The 18,841-nt window shown below is 45.4% G+C and overlaps 1 protein-coding gene across 5 annotated transcripts in view; it reads left to right on the forward strand.

The window, feature by feature from the left end:
- Positions 1-699: 699 nt before the first annotated feature.
- ERI3 (ERI1 exoribonuclease family member 3) overlaps positions 700-18,841 on the forward strand; it is a 131,096-nt gene continuing 112,954 nt past the window's right edge. For 3 of the 5 annotated variants that reach the window (XM_070368186.1, XM_005894176.3, XM_070368187.1), the window contains exons 1-3: positions 732-1,090; positions 3,510-3,585; positions 15,217-15,494. In XM_070368186.1, coding sequence (XP_070224287.1) covers positions 956-1,090; positions 3,510-3,585; positions 15,217-15,494 — 489 coding nt within the window. In that variant the 5' untranslated portion in view covers positions 732-955. The other 2 variants (XM_070368188.1, XM_070368190.1) reach the window with 2 other exon arrangements.

Raw genomic sequence — 18,841 nt, forward strand, 5'->3', positions numbered from 1 at the left:
GGATTCCACAGCTCAGAACCTGGTACTCTTGAATTCCCAGAGAGGCATAACCAAGATGAAGAAATACATCTCTGGCTTTGGCCAGAGTTTCTTGCAGTTGACTGAAGTAATTGACTGTGGAAATTCTCTGTAGCTGAGGCCAGAATCCCTTTAACTCTTAAGTTCCCTGCAGAGCTGATCTGACCAACTCAGGTCCCTCTTCCTTGGGAAGGCCCTTCAGAAATCTAACCATTTTCTTCTCCGCCTTAAATCCCCCTCCTCTCAGGTCTTCCCCATGCTCACATCAGAGAGGTAATGATAATAATGACTTGTTGAATGAACGACTCATGAGGTGATATCTAAGTACAACATGTCACCTTATAAACCTATACTCACCTCATGAGCATATTGGATGGTGGGAAAATGGAAGTGGGTTACCTGGGTCGTTCTAGGCCTCAAAAAGTTCCGTTTTTTAAAAAAATTTCTTTCACAGCTCTGAAATGAGGCCCCTTCACTTTCTTCTAAATACGTGCAATATCAAAACTACAAGTCCCACAAGGCCTGCCTAAGGGAGTCACCATCTTGGCACACCTTAGCGCGCATGTCGGCGGGAGAGCTAGCCTTCGGGGAGAAGAAGCCCCGCCCTCCTGCAGCCCATTGGTCTGAGGAGCCGGCGGCGGGCTCAGCGGTTGGCCACCGCGCCCGCCCGTCCGCCGCGTCGGCCGGGGTCAGAGTGCGCGGAGGTGAGTCGGTGTGTTGTGGACTCGTGGTGCTGGCTGCCGCTGTTGAGGCGGCCGGGAACGGGCGGTGGGGAGCGGGCGGAGCTGGCCCTGCCTCTGCCTGGCCGGCGCCGCAGTCGGCGCGGGCCGCGCCCGCCGCCGTAAACTGTCCTGAGCTTCTGCTCAGGCCGAGGGAGACGTCGGGGCCTGCACCTGGAGGGAGCCTGCCGCGCTGGCCCCGAGGAGGGGGCGTTGCCATGGCGACAGCCTCTCCCGCTGCTGACGGGGGGCGGGGGCGGCCCTGGGAAGGAGGGCTGGTCTCCTGGCCCCCTGCTCCTCCGCTTACAATCCCTTGGACTTGGATGGGCCCGAGTTGGGGGCAACATCCCGGGGTGGGTGATGCGGCGAGGCCCCCCAGATTGGGCCCTGGTAATGCATGCGGGGTGAGGGTCGCGGCGCGCAGTTTGGGCAGCCTGGGGTGCTGGCCCATGTGCTCACCCTGGATGCATATGGTCTACTGAAAAACGTTCAGGCAGAGAGGGAGAGGGACAGGGCTTTGCAGGACAGGCTGGGTGAGGTGATTAAGCATGCTGACTTCTTACCTGGGGTTCCTTAGGAGAAAAAGAGGTTTGATCAAATAGGATAGAAAACTAACAAGGAGATGGTAGATAGAACATCCCCTTTACCCCCTCTCCGACACACATACGCGCAGACACGCTAGGTTAGCAGTTTACGTCTTTGTAAATCTGTATCCGTGGTAGTAGTTATGGTGGAAAGAGTGAATAAAGGGCCTAACTTGGCTAGCTTCCTGTTTGCTTTTCCTGCAAATGCTCCAGCAACAGGTGTTTTCTTAAAAAGTCATGAACTTGGATTGGGGCTTGACTGCAAAGTCTTGCAAAATATAACTGCGTCTTGTTGACTTGAAAAATGCTGAACATGGCTCCTCGCTTGAATTCTGTCCTTAGGGCTGGATTTTGCAAACTGGTACTACCCATCATTGCCTCTGCTATAGGTTTCTGGTATTAGTTCTTGTCAGACATTTTATCAGCCTTCCAGCTGAAGGGCAAAAAACCAGGAATCCCATTGGCTAAAGACTGTACACTGTTTGAACTATAGTAGGTTGTGATTGGCTGAATGATTTTTGATTGTAGAGTTTCTACCAGAAATTGGCTTCATCAAATTCTGCTTTATTTGGACTTTATCATACACAGCATGCCTTGTTTTGGTGGGTTCATGCCTGGAGCTTAAGTATATTATACCTGAATTCCCTACCATTTAAAAGCCAATTTATAAACAGGGACTTGGAGTGTGACTCCACTAATGTGTGTGTCTGTGATCTTGGTTAGAAACCCACTTGGCTGCCTCTCCTTAGAGAGGTGGGGGTTGGGGGAAGGTAGCTGCCGGGAAGTGATTGATAAGGTTTCCTTTATGGATTCTGTGGTGCTTCACTGGAGCTCAGAGCACTTTGGCAACTTAAGCACTCCAAATTAAAAGCTCATTAACTATTCCTGCCCAAAGATCCTGTAAATAATCGGCTAGCTAGGTCACAGAGCTTGGCTGAGAGCTCTCCTTGCAACTTGAAATTTCCAAATAAAAGTGCTTTTATTCCCTTTCATTTTGAAAAGTGTTTTCTTTGTGGTGGGGTAAGTTGGCGAGTGGCATTTTCCTAGGGGATCTAAGTAGAATAAAGTGTTAAATGTGTAGAGTGGTAGACAGGAGTAGATTGGTTCCAAACCTAGGTGTTTGTTTGTGCAAGTGTGTTGCTTGCTGGCTTACAAGGGCACCTCTCCAATTTCTAGTCTTTTGGAAGATGTGATTAGTAAAAGGTGTAAGATTTATGTGCTATGAAGAGAAAGTATGGAAGATCTGGATTAAGTGATAAATATGATAGGTATCCATTGATGATTTGACTTGGGATTTGGTTACCTTGACTTAGAACTTGAGGCAGACCTGCATGTATTCTGCAAGTGTTACCTGCTCTTTGTGGCCCATTTGCGATACAGGCTGTGGTTTTGCGGCAGTCAGTGCTTGCTCCAGTCCCTGCTTCAGTTTCTGAGTTATGAATATTGTCAGCTGTTACCAGTGTCCCCTCCTTGACTAGACTAGGATTCTGGATTATCCAGAGAGCCACCGCTTCATGGCCATTTTTCTCAGTCCAGGCTCAGATATTTTAAATATTTAGTGTCTCTAGGAGATAAACCTTCTTTGGAAGAAAAATATGCCACTGGAGAAAATGAAATTCATCATTCCAAAAATATATATGTTGACCATTGAAAAATGCAAGAGTTAAGGAGACCAACTCCCCACACAGTTGAAAAATCTGCTTATAACTTTTGACTTCTCCAAATTTAACTACTGATAGCTTTGACTGGAAGCCTTACTGATAACATAAGCAGTTGATTAACACATATTTTGTTTGTTATATGTATATGTATTTGCATTTAACACATTCATGACATCTTATTTTTTTGTTAAAATTTTTGGCATGTCTAGGCTGCTTGGCTTATCTGCAAGTTTTTAAATATTGTCAGGCATCTTCAAAAAAGTGTCCAGTATATTTATTGAAAAACACCCTAACATAGGAAGTAGGCCCACACAGTTCAAACCTCTGTTGTTCAGAGGTCAACTGTAGCTTCTGAAAACTCTGTACTGGTACTGTGCTTCTACATAGATAACTGTTATCCCAAAGTAGTTTGAGTTTAGGAGTTTGAAGTATAGTGTGGTCTCAAGTTGTTTCAAACAGCAGCCCCCTGGGGATATGATCATTTATATTGAAATAGACTTGTTGCAGAGATGTGTGTTTATCCACAGCATTGGGGCTTTCCAGCTCTCACTGAACCTTCAGCATCCCCAGCGGCCAGTCTTGGCATCTTCGAAGTAAGGAGAGGTGAGAAATCTTATTGCATGGTCACGTTTCGGCTTGATGTCTTCCTGATGAGTATTTGGGCTTGGGGGGAAGGGAGTGGGGACTGGTGCACACTTTTACTTTTCTGTAGTTTTTTCTGACAAAATACCATATGCTGAAAGATGACTGAAACTTATGCAAAGTTTATGAACTGGTGAGAGTTGGAGGTGGGGTATCCAGGCTTTCAAGTTCTGCCGTGATTTCTTTGTGGACATTGCACAAACACCTACTTGAAGTTCAGGAATGTTGAATAGAGCTGGAATAATTCTTTGTCCTAAGAAATACACATCTTAAGACATTAGGAAGGATCATCTTTATTTGTTTTTTTATAAATGCATTTTACCAAGGCCTTTGAGATGTTGGTTTAATTTGGGTTGTGGATCACCTCTGGGTAGATGGTTAGTTCCAGCCTATTTCCATTTTATGAGGATTTTTGGGGCTGGCTAAAAAGTTATACTCTGTTGATTGATATCCAGGATTCAGAGGCTGTTTGTTGAATAACTGAGGTCCAGGCATTTTGCTTGGTGTTGGGCTTGTGAACAAGACAACTGGTATCTCTGTCCCTAAAGAGCCTACATGGGAGAGACAGATAGTAAAGAAGCAGTTACGAGACCTCAGAGGGCTGTAACAGGGTAGGTATATGTGCTCTGAGAGGACTTAGAGGAGCTTCAACCCAGACTGGTGGATTCAGGGAAGGCTTTACAGAGGAAGTAACCTACTCAGCTAGAATGAAGATGTGAAGAATTAAGCGTAAAGGTCAGAGCTTTCTTGAGTTTGAGAAGCTGAAGTTCAGTGTGATCGAAACACACAGAACTCAGTGGGCAGGGAATAGGAGAATATGGTAAGAAATGAAGGAGAGGTAAGCAGAAGCCAGGACCTTATCAACTCTTAGGATTAAGTAGTGGGTAGGAAAGAAAGATTAGGTCAGCAAACTTTCTGTATAGGACCAGGTAGTAAATAGTTAGCCTTTATGGGTCCATGTCACAGTGGTTTACTCTGTTGCTATAGCACAAAAGCAGCCATAGTATGAAAATGAATGAGCATGGCTGTGTTCCAGTAAAACTTTCTAAAAACAGGTGGCAGCTGGATTTGGCCTGTGAACCAACCACTAGATCAGACCATCATAAAAGTAGTGAGAAGCCATTGAAAAGTTTTAAGCAGCAGCCTAATACTACATTTGTGTTTTGGAAAGTTTGCTTTGATTTCAATGTTCAATGTTAAGAATAGATTGGGATAGGCAGAGAGACCAGTAAGGAGGCTGTGGCAGTTACATATGGGTGACATTTTATATTTTTGCTACTGAGGCAATGTTTTGAGAACTAAAGATTGAGTACACCTGAATCTTTGCATCGATGTGTATGCTGTCCTCTTTACTAATTTTCGGATTATCTACTTGAGCTTAAAGGATATCTACCTGAGAAATTGTTGGCAATACCAGCTATTTCACAGACTAGAAAAGATGGGTGGGAAGGACAGGTCGGTGTGGAATGCGTGAGAAGTTTTGGGAAACTTTTCTATTGAAAAAAGTGGGAAATGTAGCTTGGGAGAGATTTTAGTCTTTGGTCTCATAGCTTAATGTCAATTACTTTGAACTTCCTGAACTGTATACACAGAGGGGGATCCATGTTCCTAAGCTTCCCAGGATATTGCCTTATTCTTTACATGTCCTACTCAGTCTCTCCTTTGTTTGCTTGTAGGAAACCGGTGACCTTTCTCTGGTTTTTTTGAGAATGTCTCCTAGTTGAGTATGACGGTATGTGTCAGGTACAGGGACCAAATAAAGTATTTGTTGAGTGTCTGATGAATTGTCTTCCTCCTCCTACAAGCTCTGGTGTGCATTGCTGGGGGGAAGCCTGTAGGTTTCTGATAGCAGTGCTTATGTGACTTTGGGCAAGTGACTGACTTCTTTGAGTTTAGCTTTCATGTCTGTAAAATGGAAGGTTGGTTAAGGATTTGATGAGATGTAAAACTCCTAGCACGGTGTCCTTAACTTTTGTTATTAATAGTATTTTACACAGTTTTTTAAAAAAGCAGCTAGCAATCGGGTGACTTGGCCTTTGGCTTAGTACATTTGGGGTCCTCACAATTGTCATCGTGGCCATGTAATGAAAATGCAGCCCCTGGTGGAGGCAGCCAGCAGACAGGAGTAAATTATAATTAAGGCAAGACGCTGCTTTTCACAATGAAAAATTTTCAGACAATAGGAGTCCCATGCAGAATTCCAGAACTTTTCTTTGGGGTGGCCCGTTAGCCCCAACACCATCAGTGAAGTGAACTGGGTGAGCAGCTACCTGAGAGAAATTCATCAAAGTGTGACCAGTCATTTCTCCCAGTCTGTCAGGGCCATTATTAGTGTTGCCACCCTTGTGGCCCTTCGTCTTTGTAAAGTGCTTCTTGAATGTTTTTTTTTTTTTAATTACTTTTCACCACCCCTCTGGGAAGTGGGTCAGGTGGTCAGCATTATTGTCCTTGCTACACAAGTGAGGAAACTGAGGCCCAGGATGGTTGAGTGTGCTATCAGCTGGAGCGGTTGCCTCCCGATGAAATTGTGTGAGTTTATTGCTGTGATTTCTCTTCCTTTGAGTAAGAGGTGTACAGTTGATGCAGAACCGTGGTCTGCTGCATGCCTTGTCCACATCTGCTCGTCTTGATCTGTGTCCGTTTATTCGCTTGGTCCTGTTGGGTTTTAATTGATGACTGCTAGGAACAGGCCTGCTGGGAAGCAGATTCCCTTTGGGCCATTGTTTTTAGACCAGCCCCCTTTGGGGACATTCTTGGGGGAGCCTTGGGTGACGAGAGATTGCTTTGATATGTTCAAAATTGTGCCTCGTGCCCCACAGCTACAGGTAAAATCAAAAGGCAGATAATTTATGGGAGTGTCAGAGCTGGCCGCTGGCACCTCAGGAGGCCATTAGTATGCCTGTTCAGACCCTCTGTGTCCTTGCCATTGATTCCTCTTTGCATGAGCTTGACTTGGTAAGCTGTAGATCTGTGGGTAGTGATTGGATGTGACAGTCCAAACACCGGTCCCTAAATTAATCCTTTTAATAGTATTCCCGCACCAAGGCAGTGCTGGCTCACTCTCTCTAACTGGGGAGGACAGAATTGGTGGGGGGTGGAGGGGCAGGAAGAAGAGAGAAAGAAAAGAAGCTTTTCCTGGTTCTTAGGCCCTGCTCTGTTCTGACATGTTCCAGTTCCAGAGCAGATAACATCGTAAGTCGTTCAAATGTTGCCTCCCACTTACTTTGTGCCTGGCCCTGTGCTGAGAGTACAGAAATGAATAAAACATGGTCCTTGCCCTTAAGGATCTAGGTCTAGTTCAGTGTTCCTCACACTTTTTAGAACTCATATACTTCTTAGATGGAGAAAAACTATGCTTTACTTTAATGCTACTTGGAATTTTAAAATGGTTTCAATGGTCCAACTTAAGTACTTTTTACACACACATATGTAACATATACCCCTACACCTATCTTCTGTTATTCTCACCTGATGAAACTCCCTGAAAGTTCTCATCTCCCTGAAAATGACTGGTAAGAGGAGAATCAGGTAACTAAAATCTTACAGTATAGTGAGATGAAAGTTAGGAAGTAGGAATAAACTGTGCTGCTGGATCATTTAAGCAATCAACTTTCTGATGAGGTGTCAGCAAAAGTTACTAAAAGGGGGAGATTTGAGCTGGGTTTTGAAGAAGGAGCAGTAATTTGCCTGATGAAAATGGAAGTACATTTCAAAACAGAGGGAGCAGCAATTGCCAAGGCACAGATTTGTAAAAGGAAACGTCACATTAAGGGGCCTGAGCACGAGCTGGTTGTCACCCTGCTTCCTGCCAGTTTCTTTGCTCTGTGAGATGGGCAGATTTGCTCCTGTGGAACTGGGTTGAGGAGAGGCTTTGAGCTCGTTGTGCTGCAGTTGTTCTAATCCAAGACAGTGCTTCCTGTTTCCGCTTCTGTACCCAGGGCTGCAATTTGGTTTTCTTCTTAGAAACAAATTTGGGTGATTTGGACAGACTTAATTATTGCTTATGGTTGAGTTCCTTTTAGTTAAAATCATATCTTAGCTCAGAAGAAAAACTACAGTTGATAGGCATTGTTAGCCCCATGGCTGATGGGAGAATCAGCCAAGTGGAGACTGTGGGCCCTCAAATGTAGGAGAGGAGAACAGAGCCCTGAAGAGCTGAGTGCATCTCAGCCTTAGTGTTCTCGTGTGTGAAATGGGAATGCTGTTACCTATTTTGCTTGATGGTTGGGGGGCTTAAATGAGATGAAATATGCAGATTAACCACTGTAGTGCCTGGCTTATAGTAGATTTTCAGAAAATAGTAGTTTCCTTTTCTCTTTCTCCTGTATTAACAATAATTCCCTTTAACTGAGATCGTACTATTGTGTAAAGCACTTTGTACATATTATATGATCTAATTTAATCTTTATGAGATAGGCATTATTGTTGTAGCTATTATTACAAAGAACATGTGGTGGAGTTGGGATTTGAACCAGTGTTTGTCTCATACCAGCATTTTTAACAACTACTTGTTTCTATTCCAGTTCTCCATCTTGGAAGCAGGGAAGTAGCCAGTTCTGGGAACCTCCCATCTGGGGTCAGATACTGTTCTACGAGTGTGGGAGGAGCTTAAAGGGATGAGGATACCATACCATACCCTGCCCTTTCTCCATTTCTATTCTGTTTATGGTGTGTTAGGAAATGAGCCTTTGCCCCCTTTTCTGTGCCACGGGGCACAGCTGACATGCAGGTCTTTGCAAAGAGAGGTTTCTCAGCTTTGGCCCCTTCGAGGAGTTGGCCCAAGTCACTGGATGTGGCTGAGGGTTAGCAAACAGCAGGCAAATCACAAACAGGCACTTCTTTTTTCTATGCTGTCTTGAGTGGCTGAGATGGGCTAACTGAAGGGGAGAGGGAGCCTCCTATGGCTCGTGATGTTGCCGTCAGAGTTTTGTGTTCCTGAAGGTCTTTAGCGACTTTAGCTCTGCTGATAGTTTGGGTTTAGCAGCTGCTTCCGATGTTGGACAGATTCTCCCTAGCCTTGTCGTGGAGCTGAAGTAGCTAAAGCTCCAGGCCAGGAGGGTGGTGGGTTGTACAGAGAAGGAGGGTGTTTTGTTTGAGATGAGGACCCAGCTTTAGAGTTCCTGCTTCCGTTCTGCTTTGGGGCCATCAGGAAGTCATGTAGAGGTTCCAGGCTTTTGTAGGTCTGTCAAGCTTTGTTGCACCTTCAGCAGACTAGGCTGAGCCCTCAGGCTTCTGGCCTCCACTGTGAGACTGCAGAAGAGCTGAGGGGACAAGTGCTGGGGCCTGCTGCTTGTGTTGGGGCAGTGGCCGGAGGCTCTGAGCTGGGAGTTGGGAGTCCCAGCTTCTCTTCTTACCCTTACTTGCTCTGTGAACCTTGGACTGTTCTTTTCTCTTTCTGGGGCTCATTTTCCCTGACTGACTGGACTGTGTCTCCTCTTAGGTTTTCTTGCACCTTTGACAGTCTGTGATTTTCACAGAAAGTGCTCCAGCAGTAAGAATGCACTCATTAGACTGAACATTATGACTCTCGAAGGCATGCGGTTTATTTATATTTTTCCCAGGTTATTTTTAGCTACTTGAGGCAGGGCCTGTGACTGATGAGTTGCAGACAGGTGTTACTGTGTTCTTGAGGATGCCTCTGTGGCTCAGGTGCCTGAGTACTTGTGCTGCTGCAGGTCAGATTGGGGCAGGGACTTGCCCTGAAACTCGGTGCTGGGCATGCTGCAGCTGTCCCGCGTGCTTCCAGTCACCTGGGCCCAGAACCTGCCTCAGTGCCCTGGGGTTTCTCTGGAATGCACCTCTGCCTCCCAGTCTGGCTCCCCCACCCCACCCACCAACGTGTGGCTTGTAGAATCTTAATTCCCTGACCAGGGATTGAACCCAGGCCCACAGCAGTGAAAGCCCTAAGTGCTAACCACTGGACCACCAGGGAACTCCCCAGTCTGGCTTTTTATGGAATGGGTTGAGTTCAGGGATGGTACAAACCCATACCCTCCCCAGAGATATCCCAAGTGGATGGGGAGGTGGGGTGGGAGTGGACCCCATATTTCATGATGGGCTTCTCTTCTTTTCTCTCCCCCAGGCTCCCCTGGCCTGCATGTGGATATTAAAGGATGGCCCCCTCCTTTCGCCCTTCCTTCCCCCTCCAGTAATGGAAGGCTATAAAATGTCTATTTACCCAAGACACCAGAATGACTCCTCTGTGGTTCCACTAATCTGGTGATTTGGTGCTTCTCTGGTCTCTCAGGTAAATACGGATCGAGGCTTTTTATAAAGGCATATTATTTCCCTCATTAAATGTGTGTTTTGGCACATGCGTTATTTACCTGACCGACAGTAATGGCTGCAGAGGAGCCATTGTGTCTGTTGTGTAAATACTCTACCCAGAGACGGTCCTCCAGGGGCTGTGGCGCGGGCCTGCGCCTCCGAATGGGGCTGTTTTCCCCTCCCCTGCCCCACCGGGAGGCTGGTCCCTTTATTTTGAGGAGAGAGAATCATTCATTTTCCTCTTTGCCATAGGCTACTTACTACCTTTAATTTGCTAGGAGAAGGAAATGGGTGTCAGAGTAAATGTGTGTAAATCTTGGTCTCAGGTGAAAGCTGGTGTGCAAATAGATATACAGAGAACATAAACGGTTCCTTTTGAGTTCCGCCTGTCAACTAGATTCTCATAGTCCCGGTTGATGATATAGGTTATCGACTTATATTCTGCAGACTTGTGACTGAAGTATAAAGACATCAACAGAAAGGGGAAATCCCTAAGATGTCAGCAGGTAGACAGGCAGGTGGGGTGCCTCTGCAGGGAGTGCAGGGGTGTTTCCGGAGCAGATGCCAGCAGTGGCAGGAGTGCCCAGTGAGGGGGCACTGGGCGGGGGCACTTAGGATGGAGACTGTGCATTGAGGGCTGGCTTTTGCCAGCCTCCGGGCAGCCTACCTTCTGTAGGCAGTACGGGATTATGGCTCCTTCATGTACCGTTCCCTGTTGCACTTTTTTTTTTTTTTTTTTTAATAACTTTGCATGTGGCTTAAATTTTTTTTTTTAAGTTTGAAATAGGCCAGATTTATATAAAGTTAGAAGTACAGTACAAAGAATTTTTTTTTCCTGAACTGTTGAGTTGCCTACCTAACACTCCATCACCCTAAATACTTTGCATGTATTTCCTACGTGCAAGGACACTCTCCTACCAAACCATAGCACAGCCATCAAAATTAACATTGATATGTTGCCTCCATTTAATCCTCAAACCCCATTCAAGTTTTGCCAGTTGTCCCAATAATGATCTTTGTAGCAAAATGATCCAGTTCAAAATCATGCATTGCATTTAGTTACCAGGTCTGTTTAATCTCTTGTAGACTTTTCCCAGTAAAATTTCCTTGATATTCATGACTTTGATACTTTCGAAGATTACAGGCTGGTTATTTTGTAGACTGTCTCCCACTTAGGGTTTGTCTGGTATTTTCTCATGATTAGATTCAGGTTATGCATCTAATGCAGGAGACCCTGGTTCGATTCCTGGGTGGGGAAGATCCACTGGAGAAAGATTAGGCTACCCACTCCAGTATTCTTGGGCTTCCCTTGTGGCTCAGCTGGTAAAGAATCCGCCTGCAATGCGGGTGACCTGGATTCGCTCCCCGGGTTGGGAAGATCCCTTGGAGAAGGGAAAGGCTACCCACTCCAGGATTCTGGCCTGGAGAATTCCATGGACTGTACAGTCTATGGGGTCGCAAAGAGTCAAGCAGCCCTATGAATCACGTCATAGACATGATTGAGCGACTTGCACTTCATTTCATGCGTCTTTGATAGAAATATCACAGAAATGATGCTTTGATTTTCTCATTGCATCCTATCATGTGATGCATGATTTTGATTAATCCCCTTATTGATGTTCATTTTGCTCACTGGATTGGGGAGATGTCTGCTAGGCTTCTGCACTGTAAACTTACTCCCTGTTAATAAGCATTCTGTGGGTAGATACTTTGGAACTATGTGAATTCCCTTGCCAAAGTTTAACTTTTAAAATTATTCATTTATTTATTTTTATCTTAAGGCCTCATGGTTTCCTTTTTTTATTCAGTGCATAATAATCCATTAATATTATTTACTTGCCAGTGGGAGCCCCTTCAAGCTGGCTTCTGCATCCTTTGAGTGTCTCCCTGCTTTCTGGCACAACAAGATGTTCTAAGCTCATCTTGTGCTTTCTCTGCTGTAGCCCTGGAATTGGCCATTTTCTCCAAAGAGTGTTGTTTCTCCCTGGCCCTTCAGTAAACAGAGCTAGAAAATATGTATGCTGCTGCTGCTAAGTCGCTTCAGTTGTGTCCGACTCTGTGCGACCCCATAGATGGCAGCCCACCAGGCTCCCCCTGTCCCTGGGATTCTCCAGGCAAGACACTGGAGTGGGTTGCCATTTCCTTCTCCAATGCATGAAAGTGAAAAGTGAAAGTGAAGTCGCTCAGTCGTGTCCGACTCCTAGCGACCCCGTGGACTGCAGCCCACCAGGCCTCTCCGTCCATGGGATTTTATGTATACATGTATCTATATATTTGTGTGTAGATATATACTCATCCTCACATTTACACCTAGCTTTATTTTTATAGCATATATGTCAGAAACCTTGAGTTCAACTCCAATTCCAGTTGAAGATATTTCCAGTTCCACTTTGATATACGGATGTTTTTCCCTTTGCATATGAACAGTGAGAAGCCTGGTCCCATTACCCTTAATGCAATCCCCTTTTGGATCAGTCCCTCTGTATGTAACTAATCTCCCTTTGTTGCCACTGCCCTTTCCCCTCTTGGGTGTTTCTTTTACCTGCCTGTGGCTCCCACATCAGGCTTCTCTCCCCTCTCTCCCAGTGGATGCCCTTCGTACCCGACTAGGGCTGTGGTGCGCTGCATCACACCTTCCTGCCTCTTTATGAATGCTGATACCTACCCCCACCCCCCAACGCACATTCTCTTCTGTTCCTCCCACTGCAGCTGATGGAGACTTCTACTTCCCTCTTCCACAATTAATGGCTCTAAAGCTATAGACTGAATTTTGTAGGAAGAGAAGAGCTGCCTTCTTTTTCTTGACTTGAGTTGAACTCGATTTTTAGAAGTAAGGGAAGTATGGAACCCAGTGACTGCACACATGTGGAGGCCTGGTCTAAAATTTTTTTAAATTTTTCAAAATTATTTTTTTATTGGGGTATAGTTGTTTTACACTGTTGTGTTAGTTTCTGCTAAATAGCAGAAAAGTGAATCAGCTATATGTATACATAGATTCCCTCTTTTTTGAATTTCCTTCAAAGACTTTTTACAAGAGAGAAGCTTTGTGATGTGGGTGAAATCAGTTGAGAAAGGAAGCGCTGGCCATTGTGAGGACCTCTGGCTCTCAATGTGTTGTCCATGGCAGGGGATAGGGCATGTATAGCATATGGTATGGGAGGTCTAGAGCAGTCAGGGGATGCAGAAGACGTTGATGCTACTCTGAGATTGCCTTATGCATTGGGTTTATAGGCTCCAAGTATGGGGGTCCTGGGTTGGCCAGGTGTGCATAACCCAACAGAATGATAGTAATAATGGTAAGCTAATACTTACTGAGCCCTTTGTGCCAAACCCTGCTCTCATTTCACTCTCATTTAAGGAGTAGGAGCTGCTATTGTCATTTTACAGGTGAGGAATTGAACAGAACTTGCCCAAGGTGCCATGGGCAAGCAAATAAGTGGTGAAACCAGGATTCAAACCCAGAAGTGCTCCTTAATCATGATGCTTAATTGCCTGCAGTATTGGGCAAGTTGGGTCTGATTGGCCATAAACACTTTACGTAGTATATATACACTGGAAAACATTAAAACTTTCAAAAGTACTTATACATGGCCTGACTTTGAGGACCTAGAGAAGAGTTCTAAGGCACTGAGGGACTTTGAATCCAAACTAGAATGTATAATCTGAGCAGACTGGTGTCTCCCATGTCAGCAAGGGTTCTAGTACTGTTCAGGAGTGGGTGACGTGGAGAGTTATTTTGGATTCCAGCTTTCAAAGGAGTGTTGGCCTGTTTGCCTTCCAAGGGATTCCGTAATGAAACTCAAGCCAGCCTTTGTCTAAGCCAGGCTCCGGATCTGGGCTGCGGGATCAGGCTGTGTTTTTGGAGAGGCTGTGAAGCCACGGTGAAAACAAGCACTGTGCTTGTGCTGGGATCGTGAAGAACTTAAAATACTTTCCAGTCCTAGTTCTACATGGGCTCTCACTATGGGAATAGGCAAATTGTGGACCCACACCAGCATATAAATACACAGGCAAGTTATTGTAGGTCCGTTTGTGTGTCACAGGAGAGCCGGGATGAGAAGTAATACTTGGCATTGTCCGTGTTCACTCAGGTAGTAGTAACATCGTTGCCTTGAGGGTGCGCTGGACTTCTGGCTGCTGACCGCCTCCGAGCTACAGCAGGGAGCGAGTGCCCACTGCAGTCTTTCAGAGACAAGCTTTTGGATCTGTCAGAATGGGGCTTCAGAAAGCTTAAACTGTGGCTGTTTCCATATTGAGCAGCAGGATTTCTTGTTTTACTTTGAGGATTAAAGTTGAGGGAATTTGAGTATTGGGTATGAAATGGGAAAAACACAAAATTTCTGCTTTATTCCTCTTTTTTTTTTTTTTAAGGAAGCTTGAGTTATTTGTGAGTAAAACTTAGGCTTTGATTTTTATATTTTGTTAGCCCTCTAAGGAGCAGACATTCTGCAAATTTAAAGGGCAAACTTGAAAAGTGATTTGGATTTTTTTTTTTTTTTTGCACATGTTCACTCAGCAAACTTTACTAGATTTTTAGCAATGCTCCCATTACTGCCACATCTGGGTTTTCTCTTTTTCTTCCCTATTTAAAAAAGTCCTGCAGTCATTCAAGGCCTCTAGTAGAGAGTCTAAAGGCAGGGGTGGGAAAGGGCTGAGGCTGTTGCCAGCTGTGCTCTGCAGGCGTCATTCATTCCCCCAGGTGCCACTTACTGTCTGGGGGCTGGGGAGTCACCAGACTATGGTGAGCAAGCTCCCTGTGATGACTCCGCCTGCTTTCCAATTGGAAGAAGGGAGGCAGGCATATGGAGACGGCAAGATACAGAAAGGAATGCCAGGGGCAAGTGGCTTGGACTGTAGCTGAGGACAGAATCCTGGGCATTTTCTGCTGTTTGTCTGAGTCTACTTAGCGCCCAGGACTGGTGCAATGGGGTCACCCCGGGTTACTTTGGGAAACTTAGCTTTAGTGTTAACTGTTGCCACCTGAGACGTGACCACAGCATTTTTGTCTCTCCTCTCTTTTGAACTTCAGAGCTCCAGTTAAAGATCAAGGCCAGAGCTGCATCTTGTTTTGAGATGGTCTGGGAGACTCAGAGCTGTCATAATGCTGTGGGGGCCAGTGTTTAGGGTCTTGAGCTTCAGTCATGAATACTGGGATTTAGAAAAGGGGCACAGAAACTCTGGGGAGTGGTTCATGTTGTCTGAATATTCCTGAAGACTAGATGGAACAGGGCCACGGTGGGAGGGAGTAACCCAGACTCTGTTCTTTTTTTTTTTTTCTCTTTCTTTTCCTTTCTTTTTTTTTTTTTTTAACTTTCCTCCCCTAAGTTTTAGATGCTTCTGGATGTTCAATGCTAGCACCTTTACAGACTGGAGCAGCTCGATTTTCTTCATATTTGCTTTCAAGAGCAAGAAAAGTGCTGGGCTCTCACTTGTTCTCTCCTTGTGGTGTTCCGGAGTTCTGCTCCATATCCACCAGAAAGCTGGCGGCCCACAGCTTTGGCGCATCCATGGCGGCAATGATGTCCTTCCCTCCCCAGAGGTATCACTACTTTTTAGTGCTGGACTTTGAGGCCACGTGTGACAAGCCACAGATTCATCCTCAGGTAACTGTTGCATCATTGCTTCAGCAAAGGTGGGGTGGGCAAGGAGGGAGGGAGGAGAGACTGGCTTTCTGGGACGCAGAGGCACTTTCTCTTGTCTTCTTAGCTTTTAGCTACACATCTGGAGTTCCTGCCTAAGAAGCAAGACTTGCCTCAGGCATCCTAGGGCGAGGCAGACCTGAGAGGCCTCTGGAGGCAACTGGGCACACTGTTTCTCTCTGGTCTCAGCCTTTGAGAATCAAATATTTCCTTCTGTCCCATCCTTCCTCTCTCCTTTCCCTCCCCTCCTTCCTTCTCCTGCTGCTGCTGCATGTTGTTGTAAGGAATACTGTGTTAGTCAGCCTCCAAGATGGCTCCCAGTGATCCTTGCCTCCCGATATTCCCACTTGTGGTAGTTCCCCTTCCACACTGAATCAGAGCTGGCCCTGTAGAGTCAGTGGGGCAGCACGGAAGACACTGTGTGACTTCTTAGGCTCAGTCATGAAAAACATCGCAGCCCACCTTGCTCTTTCGGATCAGTTGCTCTGGAAGAAGCCAGCCACCATGCTTTGAGGACACTCAGGCAGCCCTGGGGAGAGGTGCATGTGTACAGGAACTGAGACTGATAGCTAAAAGCCAGTACCAACTCGCTAGTGATGTTTCCTGGCCCTGTCTCGAAGTGAATCTGCCAGCCCCAGTCAAGCCTTCAGATAGCTACAACCCCGTGGACATCTGACTTTAACCTCAGGAGAGACCCTGAGTCTGACTGACCAGCCGAGCCACTCCTGAATTCCTGGCTCATAAAACTGTGAGAGAATAAATGATTATTGATGTTTTAAGCCACTAAGTTTTGGGATGATTTGTTACACAGCATTTGACAACTCAACCATTGTTGCACTGTTGGGAAGGAACATTTCTTGCTTTTTTTTTCTTAATTACCAGCTGTGTTCAGGGATCTTTTACTTTTTAAGGCAGTGCTGCTAGGAAGCTTGGATTAGCAGCAAGAGACTGGTGCACCTGTGATACTGGAGTGCTTGGTATTTGCTTTGGGGGTGTGCCTGGGGGTTGATATGGCAGCTCATCATAGTGTGGGGGTCCTGGGTGTGCCTGACTCTAGAACTGTAACTCTTCCCTGTAGGACTGGATTATCAGGTATGTAATTTGGGGCTGTGTAGACATGTTGGTCTGGGAGTAGCTTTTAGTAGTTAGAGGAAGACAAGAGGATGGTAGGAGCCCTGCACAGGTGAACTGGGTTCATTTCTCATGGTTGGTTTTTTCCCAGGAAAGGCTTCTATCTTTAGATGGGAGATTATTTTCCAGAAAGCAGGTACCACAACGCTTTTACCTTCCCCTACTCCTCTCTTTCCTATTCTCCCTTAAGCTAGTGGTCTACTTTGGGAAAGGACTGAAAGCAGGTGTGCTGAGGCTTGAGAAGACAGGAGCTGTATGAAGAGAGCGTCCTAGGGAAAGGAACTTTGTGTGAAAGGGAGGACGGCCTGGGAGCTGCCTGAGCCACTTATTTTCTCAGCCTCTTGCTCCTACCCACGCTGTAGAGTCATCCTCTCCACCTCCCCAACCTACTGGAGATTCTGTGATGGGTGTGCTTGGGTGGTGGGTGGAAGTCTTGGTTACATAGATTCTCTGGAGTTGAGAATCAGGGAGCCATACCCCAATATGCCATATTATCTCCCTTGCTGATGATTTCAGTCACTGAGTAAGCCCAAGCAGGACCTGAGTCTAAAAATCTAACACATCCCTATTGCACAGGATTCAGCCCTCTTCTGAAGCCTCACGGTTGCTGGGTACCTTCTTGATGACATTTCCTGCTTTCTGCTTCCTGACACCTGCCTGTGTATGTTTGTTTCCGAACTTTTCAGTTAGATTATATGGTGAGATAATGATGTAGCTTTGTTCTCTTGTCCTTCAGAGGGTTCTGCCAATGTTATTGAAGATGAAGCTTGATTCATGTCTCAGTTTGGTTTGTCAGTATTACCTTTCATTTCTCTTTCAAGGACATTGTTCTTTTAATTTTTTGTTCTTTTTATTAATTTATTGCAGTGCTGAAAATGTAATGCAGTGCAGACTTAAATCACTTGTATCACCAACTTCCTTCCCAAGAAGGAAGAAACCTTCTGGACCCAGTTTGAGGTTGGGCTTCCTGTTGTTCACCAGGATCTGAGCCTGATTAAAGATTATCTCCAGAGTCAATGAACCCTGATGATGTGATTCCAGGGGCACTTAAGGAATTGGCTGTCCTGGTTCATTATTAGCAAAGCATTAGTTGTTGCTGTAGAGAACTCAGGAAGAAGCATTTGCTGTCTTGCTTATCTTTAAAAGGCGAATACGAATGATCTTGGAAATGATAGACCCGTTAGTTTACTGTGATTCCAGAGAAGATACTTGACCTGATTGTCAGATAATCAATCAACAAACAGCTAGAAGAGCATAGGGTACTGAGTAGTAACTTACATGGGTTTGTGAAGAAGAGCAAATCCTGTCAGATCAATCTAACTTCTTGCTGTGACATAGTGATGGATTTGAGTGGATCTAGGGCAAGTGATAAATGTAATGCATCTCTACTTCATTAGGTCTCTACAATGCTGTGATCAACAGGTAGGAAGGTGAGTTTGGGGCCAGACAGCTCTGTTGTTGAACCAGACCGCTCTCAGGAAGGGGATGGGTGGCCCAGAGTGACTGAGACTTACTGTTATTGGCAACGTATAGCCCTCCTCTCTCTCTGAAAACAAACAAACAAAATCTGCCCTAAAGTTTGCAGGTGGTGGAGTCCTGACAGGATTCAGAGAAAGTTGGAAGGTGGATTGGAAAATCCCAGCGTTAACTGGGATTGTCAGTCCCAGATAACGCTGTGTCCTTCCACTGAACTCTTCATAGGTCAGGTTCTCATTATAGCCTCTACATTGTTAGGTCTTTTGGTCAACATGGCTAGTGAAGGAATTGGAGAGAAGCTTAGGATAAAAGGAACAAGAATCATTAAAGGCACAAAAATTAAGACTTAGAAAAAAAAATTTAATATACTTTTAGTGACTGATTTTTTTGTCCAAACTGGGAAGGAGTTGTTCCAAGGAGAATGATAATGACTTGCTCGTTATTTTAATAAAAACCAAAAAAGAATTTGAATGGGAGCAGAAAAGATTGAGATTTGGGATGAGTGTCTGCTTCTAGACATGACAGTGAAAGAACCTGAATATGTTGTACAGGTTTGGTCAGCTCTCCCTAGTGGCTTGGTGACTGTCCACCTGCAGAGATATTTCATGGACAAGGTCTGCATGTCTCCTGGGGATGCATTTGGACTGTGAATCAGAACCACCCCAGCTCCTCTCCTGCCTGGCTCCCAAGAGTTGAACTCTTTG

Source organism: Bos mutus, chromosome 3, assembly GCF_027580195.1.
Source record: "Bos mutus isolate GX-2022 chromosome 3, NWIPB_WYAK_1.1, whole genome shotgun sequence".
Classification (NCBI taxonomy): domain Eukaryota; kingdom Metazoa; phylum Chordata; class Mammalia; order Artiodactyla; family Bovidae; genus Bos; species Bos mutus.